This window comes from Seriola lalandi, unplaced genomic scaffold (genome assembly GCF_002814215.2).
Source record: "Seriola lalandi dorsalis isolate HSWRI2012SDOR001 ecotype SW California unplaced genomic scaffold, Sedor1 jcf7180002054470, whole genome shotgun sequence".
NCBI classification, from domain to species: Eukaryota; Metazoa; Chordata; class Actinopteri; order Carangiformes; family Carangidae; genus Seriola; species Seriola lalandi.
Genome location: NW_019525023.1, coordinates 3,250,750 through 3,258,921, shown reverse-complemented (window position 1 = coordinate 3,258,921; position 8,172 = coordinate 3,250,750). Strand labels below are relative to the sequence as shown.

The window sequence follows — 8,172 nt, the reverse complement described above, 5'->3', positions numbered from 1 at the left end:
AAATCTGGAGTCATCTTGAGACAATTATAAATAAATAAATAAGAAATTCCATAAACTGATTTCAAATGTTTAAATTGATACAACAGTGTTTCACAAAGAGACCATTATTGCATCAGCATCCCTCCCAGCCTCTCCATTTGCACATATACAGCTCTAAGCCGCCATCTTCTGGTCATCTTGTGAGGCTTGCATGTGGTGTCTGAATACTGTATACTCTCCATAGAACTGACAGGTTTTCAGAGACTGATATAAGATGATGTGCATACCGTGTGTACATTGACATCATATATGTATTTGTTTATTTTATCACTTGACAAAATGTGCCAAGATATATTTTCTAAAGAATGCTAAGTCATGAGGTGTAAAATTTTACATAAACAGAAAAGGTATATGCATATTATTTTATAACACTGTTGATATTCACTACACTTAAATACAGACTGGGTCTTTGTTGGACTTTCGGTGACTGATGGGATATTTACCCTGGGGCAGTGATGTCAGCTGTGACTTGCTGGTGTCTGTCTGAGTCTATTTTCTCCGACTGTGTTGCTTGGGAACCAGCTGACTGTGATCTGATGTCTGTGTTGCAGGAAACTGAAGCCTGATGATCAGACTGAAGTGTGATTTCGTCACCACTCTGTTATTATTCTCCTTTATTCACTGACACAACCGTAGACATGGGCGATTTAAAGGGCCAGGCGAAGGGAACTCTGCGTACAAACAAGACTTTACATAATTTGTGACATATTCATTCTTTCATTCATTGGCTAAATCTAAATAAAATGCTTGCTAATGTGAAAAAGAAAGGCATTTGGTCAAGTCTTCAGCTTTATTATAGCTTACTTATAGGGTGTAGATAAAATAAATATGGGAAACAATATAGATGATAACGTATCTGTATTAATTTCCACACCTAACGCTTACAAGGTCCAAACACATTATTATAACTGTGATACGGTGGATAGAGAAGTTGAGAGCTAAGAGGGAAGTCCTGTGACTGACAGCTTCCTGTTTTGTGTGGTGCCTGGGTGGCAGTGTCCCTGTGTGAGAAAAGATTAATGTATCGCAGTGGTCAGAGGTGAGTTAGAGTGACCTCCATCCTTGGCCCTCCTCATGTTCACATGCCCAAGTCCTGTGAAACAAAAAAACCCACCAACCATAACAAACCTCACGGAGGTTGTGTGCAGATTAGATAAGTTTCTGTTCTGGGTCGTAAACCTAATTCTGGTAGCCTGTTCTGACCAGATCTCAAGTACCCTTGGTTGGAATTAAAGGGGAACTCCAGTGATTTTACACTTGAAGATCAGTTTACCTGTGCAAATAACTGTATATCGTCTTCTGTGGCCCTGAAGAAGCTTCCTTATGTCTGATAAATAACCCTGAAATGTCATCAGAATCATTTCAGCTTGGCCAGAGATTAGAATTTTTAATGTAAAGCATTAAAAAATAGGGCTGTGACTGAAATTTGAAAGACACGGGTGTTTCCCAGATATAGAGGGTCTAATGAAAGACTCCTCTCTCTAGAGGAGCCCTGTGTCAAAAGTTATATTTAAATACAATTTCAGTAATTCTAATGTAGAAATGATATGATTAAAGACTGTGCAAAAAACGAATTTCTCATTATCTCTAGTTTTAATATCATATTCAGTTCATATTAGACTTACATGGCTAAGGCAGTAAATACGTTTACACCATAGATGTTAATGTATTTGGTTATTTGATTACTTAACAAAATAACCAAAAGTATTTTTTTAAGAATGTGAAATAGTGAGGGTAAAATAAACAATATGAAGTAGTAATCAGAACAAAAAACATGACTACAGGACTTGCCATCAGTGCTTGCATGTATGAAACTAAGCATAGTTTAGTATCTATCTTATTCATTGTCCGTATTTCTAGTTTTAACATAGTATTTCAGTTCATATCATGCTCACATGCTGCATATTCTTAATGCATTTAACCGTATATATATATATAACAGCTCTGAGCTGCTCTCCTGGGGTTCAGCGCGGTGGTGGGAAGCCCCCTCACAGGGTTAAAGGTACAGTAGCGTGCGTCAGCTGATGCGTAGCGTCACGTAATGAGCGCGGGGGGGTTGGAGGGGGCGGGTGCTGGTCCTCTCTCTGAGCTCCTGGCTGCAGCTCTCTGCAGCTTCCTGCCCGCTGCTGGCCCTGACAAACGGCTCATTCTCATCACTGATCATGTGCCTCGCTCTCTGGCTGTCTCTGGCTCTGCAGCAGGAAGTTCGCCTTCTTCTCTTCCCCCTCGTTTTATTTTCTCCCTCTTCCTGACAGCACCATTCCCCAGCCTTACTTTCTCCCGTTCTCACTTGTCCTGTGCCGTGCGTGAGGGCCGAGAGGCGCCGGTGAACACCGGCAGAGGCCCCTCCGCTCCACCCCGCTCCTGCTCCCGGCCAGGGGAGAACAGGTCATGGAGGCCCTGGTGGAGGAGAAGGAGCCGTCGCCGATGGACAAGTCTCTGCCTCTGCCCACACTGAGCCCGGCCGTGCCTCCGTACGTCACTTTGGGCCTGACGGTCGTCTACACCGTCTTCTACTCCCTCCTGTTCATCTTCATCTACGTGCAGCTCTGGCTGGTCCTGCGGTACCGACACAAGCGCTTCAGCTACCAGACGGTGTTCCTGTTCCTGTGCCTGCTGTGGTCGGCCCTGCGCACCGTGCTCTTCTCCTTCTACTTCAAGAACTTTGTCACGGCCAACACTCTGGGGCCTTTTCCCTTCTGGCTGCTCTACTGCTTCCCTGTCTGCCTCCAGTTCTTCACGCTCAGCCTCATGAACCTTTACTTTGCACAGGTGAGTTAGCTGACTGCAGTGCTGTTCACTCTGTCACAGGTTGTCATGTAAACAGTCTGTCCTGTACTCCGCACCTGCGTCTTAGTAATGTGAGCAGTATTTTATTTCAATGTACGATTCACTCTGAAAGGCCGTTTTTACATTCATCTGCTCAAGGGAGAAAGTTTCCCAGTGCTCAACCTACCAGTGGTTTTGAGGCAAACTGTGGCTGGACACAGTTAAAGCTTTGAATTATTAGAGCAAATACATATATAATATACTTGTCTGTAGGGGATCTTTAAACATACTCAGCCCTCATGTGAACTAAGGGCTAAAACCTTTAGGCAGTGGGCAAAATATAAAATGGTTTAGAAAAATAAAATGAAACCGCAAAGTACAGATTGTTAAGAGATAGCGCAAATAAATTTACAGCTTTAAAAATTATGTTGCTTCACTGTGGACCACATTCCCATTTGTAGAGCCATGAAACTAGCACTGGGTAAATGGTTGAAGTCAATATCACAAAGGAATACAGCTGCAACTTATTTTAATTACTAATAAATCTTTGGATATGTACCTTTTCGATTTACTGATTAATGGTTTGGGCTATAAAATGTCAGTAAAAAGGGAAAAATGTCCATCACAGGTTCCCATAACTAATGTTGCTGCCTTCATCTATGGAGTAATTTCTTTTTTTCTTTTGTTTTGTATTATTGCGCATTGAATCTCTCTGATTTTATGTCAGTTGACCAATTGTGTAGTGATTTTAGTTTTAAATCTGAATAGTTTTCTAATACAGATACATTTTGCAATGTGAAAAAAATTATACATAAAATCTTAACATTGATGTTCAAAGCAATAATTGTGTTTCAGTCTAAAAATGTGTAAAATAAAGTAAAATTTTGTTACTTTTTAACTAAAGTTATATATATTTTAGTTAATCCGGTAATATGGTCATAATACAATTCCACTGAAAGTTAATAGATGATAGCACTGATTTTTCTAGTAGCCTATCTGCTGCATTGATTACAGTGGGAAGAACACTCAGTCACTAATAATAACATCACCTGATAGCAAAGACTCTCTAAGAGCTGTTCAGGAAATGTTACCTGTTGCTATCAATGTAACTCTTTCAGATCAGCTACACAGTGTGATGCAGTGAATCAGTCCTTCATCTCCTTACATAATCCAAATATCAAATAATAGCTTCTCTGGCGTCTGCTTAAAGCTTATTTTTAGCATAATCCTCTGGTGCTGATTTGAGTCACAGTTGATGGTGTGGCACAAAGTGTTACATGTAGTCCTGTGAGACTGCTATGTATCTGAGGATCAAAACTCTGCTTTTCTACTGTGAGGTTCCTGTTTCAACATAATATCTTGTTTCTGCAAGGAACAAAAATACAGAAGTGAAAATGGGTGACCAGAACAGCATGATGCATTTGCATGATGCAGGGTTTTTTTTTTTGTGTTTCACAGGTTGTTTTCAAGGCAAAGTCAAAATATGCACCAGAGCTTTTAAGATACAGGTAAGACCAAGCCGTGATCTTTAGTGGAAGAATTAGTAAAAGATATTTTACTATTAATTTGGCAAAAAAATGACATCATCTGTCTTGGCTAAAGTGATTAAAAAAAGATAAAATGTCTATAGCAGTTGTGAATGTGAATAATATGTTTCTCTCTCTTTGTGTGCTGACCCACAGGCTGCCGCTGTACCTGCTCTTCCTGTTCATCAGCCTGGTGTTTTTAGTTGTGAATTTGGTTTGTGCCCTGCTGGTGAGGTTGTCCTCCACAGAGGCCCACACCATTGTGCTCGTGAGGGTCGCAATCAATGACACGCTGTTTGTCCTGTGTGCCGTCTCGCTCTCGCTGTGTCTTTACAAGATCGCTAAGATGTCACTGGCCAACATCTACCTGGAATCCAAGGTGAGAAATGCGTCCATGTCCTGTGTGGCACTGAGAGAGAAACATGAAGAAAAAGTGGTAGAAATGAAATACGAACAGTAGAAGCTGATTGGCTTTTTTAATAGTAATTTTTTTTAACTGGCATCAAAAGGTATTATGTGCTGCATATAGCACCCTTGTGTGAAAATGCACTTCACCCCATCATTTATGCTTTGTACATAATGCTTGTTCCCTAGCAACACAGTTGTCTCTCGCTATGCATGACTGGGTGTATTGTGGTGCATTCACAAACTTAAAACAGTTCTGTTGGGTCACTATTTTTTACGTATGTTCTTTAGCACTGACAAAAGACTGAGGTACAAACTCTTACTTGAAACTCAAGCTTAATTTCTTTCAAAAATCTTTCAGTTTTCATGTAGTTTTATATGATTTCACAAATGTCTTAATCGGAGTATGTCTCTTTTTTCTTTAAGATTCATTGCAGTCAATAAATTGTAAATTTTTCTTAATGAAACTCTGTTCAGGGGACGTCGGTTTGCCAGGTGACCGTAATAGGAGCAATTGTCATCCTCCTGTACTCATCCAGGGCCTGCTACAACCTGGTCGTCCTGGGACTCTCTAACAAGAGCATTAACTCCTTTGACTACGACTGGTACAACGTGTCAGACCAGGTGAGCCACCAAAGACGTCATAATGCCTTAAAGGAATAGTTGGACATTTTAGTTCGAAATACACATATTTGCTTCTATGTCGAGAGTCAGATGGGAAAATACACTGAATAAGAAGCTGCAGTTAATTAGCTTAGCTTAGCTTAATTTTTACAGTACTGATATGAGAATGGAATCAATCTTCTCATGTAAGTCTATGTAAGTAACCTTACAACTATGATGTCCAACTATTCCTTTGAATATGTTGATTATTAATATGAAAAAGTCAGATCTGATCTACCCACCGTGTAAACTCTTAACACGTGGCACTTTTGTCATGAAACAGCTTTGTAATAAGAACCAAATTTATGTCAGTTGTAGTTTTTATGGAGGAAAATATTTGGTTATTTGTCTTGCGATGTGGTATGTTTTCTTTCAGGCAGATTTACAGTCGACTCTGGGCAACGCTGGCTACATCGTCTTTGGAGTGATTTTGTTTGTGTGGGAACTGCTCCCCACCTCTCTCGTGGTTTTCTTCTTCAGAGTTCGGCAGCCGAACCTAGACAGGGTGAGCCAGCAATTACCCTGAGCCAGCGGTTCCCAACCTGGGGGTCACTTGGTCACTTAATCCTTCCAGGGGTCACAGGACAAATCTGAGGGGTCACGAGAGGATTTATAGGAAAGCAAATAAAACATACTGGGATTTAGTTTTGTCATTTCAACAATCTAAAGTGGAAATCAGTCTTTGCAGAAACTGCTCACAAGTCACAGACATATGCAACATGTGACGAGGGCTTGCTTTATTTAATGCAAACAGGGTGGGAACCACTGCTCTAAACTGTAAACAAATGATGTGAAATACTTCAAAAAGTTTTATAATACAAGCAGTTACCATTACTGGTCGTTATGACATCTAATGTTTGTTATCATGTTTGTGTCCGGCTCGTCCTGCAGAGTGGCTCTGGGCTTCCTGGTCATGTCTTCTCCTCTAGGGCTTATTTTTTTGATAATCCGCGGCGTTATGACAGTGATGATGATCTAGCGTGGAGCGTCATGCCTCAGAACATCCAAGCCAGGTAAAATAAACAAAGCACAACACTGTCCATGAACTATGAATAGGGCAAAAGGTCGAGAGGTCAGATAGCATAGTTTAACGGATGTTTTGTTTTTACGATTGTCCAGTCTGGCTGCTGACAGTTACGAGTGGGGGAGCCAAAGCAGCGGCATCGGTGCCTACATCGGAGGGGATGACAGCTACCACCTCCCTCCTCCTCCAGAGGAGCTCAGCCATTACTGACTGGAGCTCAGTGACTCCTGCTGACCTTTGTTTTCTTTTTTTTTTATTCGTATATTTTTGCACAGTCTCTTACTGACCGAGGCACATGGGGCGGAAAGTCGCCCTCAACTTCATACATTCACTTTTGTATTTTGTCTAGAGAAGAAGAACTAACAGACTTTTCTCTTTGCCATTATATGAAGGTCCACTGATGGGACATTAATTTTGCACACTCCTTGTACAAAGTATGATCTAATTTTGACTGATCTTAAACATTTTTCATTGTATAGTTTATATTGAATACTACTTAATATATTTCCTGACCTTTTGTAATATGTACTGTATTACTATTTTACGTCTATGAACATGTTCTTTTTCATACAGATTGTTTATATAGAGAAGACATTCATTTAATTCATATTAAAAATGTTTAAATGCTGTGAAAAATGCACTTTATCTTTAATAACTGACTGATACTTCAATGATACATTGACAGTAGCTTGTTCATGTTTTAGAAACCGCTGCACATTAACAAAGGGTTAATTGACAGTTTCAGATTTTTTAAAAATATATATATATATTTTTAAATTGTTCAGCATTGACTTCATTAGCATGTGTTCTGTAGTGAGTCAAAGATCAACAAATATGACCATCAACATTTTTGTATTGTTCATATATTTATAATCAAAACTGCCTCATTTGGGAGAGAAATTTAGTAACAATTCTTAATGCCAAAGCTCAGAGGTGTTGACTCTGAAGTAGAGCACTTTGTTTTAATACTTCTCCTTGACATGATTCCCAAAGTTTTTCTAATCTTTATTTTTCACACTCTTCTCTTACATTGCATTGCACTACACATATTACTTGTGTTTGAGACAAATAAATCTTTGGATCCTGAATCACATCAGATAGGTTTACATAAAACAAATTACATAATGACACTATAATAAAATGCTTACTGACCAGTAATAAAGACTACTGTATAATAAACAAAGGCCCTGATGGTAGTTTATCTTTGAACACAGCCAGATGAACTTACAGGAGATGAATGAAAAAAGATATACTTTCCAATCAAGTAGTGACCTGGAGCCGGGTGGTTATTTCCCTTGCACTGACTTAAACCCACTGGTTGTAATGGAGGACACCTGAAACTGGTTGAGAGTTGGACATTAAAAGCACAAACATCCCTCTGACAAAGGAACATGTATCAGAACAAAAAGACCAGCAGGCTGGATACATTTCTCACTTCTCCCCATTTTATTGATGAGCTGTTTTCAGAGATGGTTGCATTCTAAAAGCACTAAATACATGATGACATTATGTGCCATGGAAATTTACAGCATATTTTCAAGTTTGGCAAGTAACTGGTTGTTCATTTACAAAACAGGAAACATTGTCACTGTGTATTTGTGAGACTTAGGTTAAGAGATTGTCTTGAAAATGACTGTATTGGTTGTATAATATCAATTTTATTGGAGCACTGATTTGTTTTTCTGATCTAATGAAAAAAATGGAAATATAAATCCACTTATAAATTAAAAACTGAAAACAAAATAG

At 39.3% G+C, this 8,172-nt stretch overlaps 1 protein-coding gene across 1 annotated transcript; it reads left to right on the top strand.

Annotated features, from left to right (window-relative positions):
- Positions 1-2,143: 2,143 nt before the first annotated feature.
- Positions 2,144-7,062, top strand: gpr137ba (G protein-coupled receptor 137Ba). Its single transcript, XM_023411666.2, has 7 exons — positions 2,144-2,811; positions 4,267-4,316; positions 4,491-4,713; positions 5,217-5,363; positions 5,779-5,907; positions 6,294-6,415; positions 6,522-7,062. The coding sequence occupies exons 1-7, from the start codon at positions 2,431-2,433 to the stop codon at positions 6,634-6,636; spliced, it is 1,167 nt and encodes a 388-aa protein (XP_023267434.1). The 5' UTR covers positions 2,144-2,430; the 3' UTR covers positions 6,637-7,062.
- Positions 7,063-8,172: the final 1,110 nt, after the last annotated feature.

Coding starts and splice junctions, on each gene's coding strand:
- gpr137ba (XM_023411666.2), top strand. CDS start 2,431: ATGGAGGCCCTGGTGGAGGAGAAGGAGCCGTCGCCGATGGACAAGTCT. Junction 4,317..4,490: donor CCAGAGCTTTTAAGATACAG/GTAAGACCAAGC, acceptor GCTGACCCACAG/GCTGCCGCTGTACCTGCTCT. Junction 6,416..6,521: donor CCTCAGAACATCCAAGCCAG/GTAAAATAAACA, acceptor ACGATTGTCCAG/TCTGGCTGCTGACAGTTACG.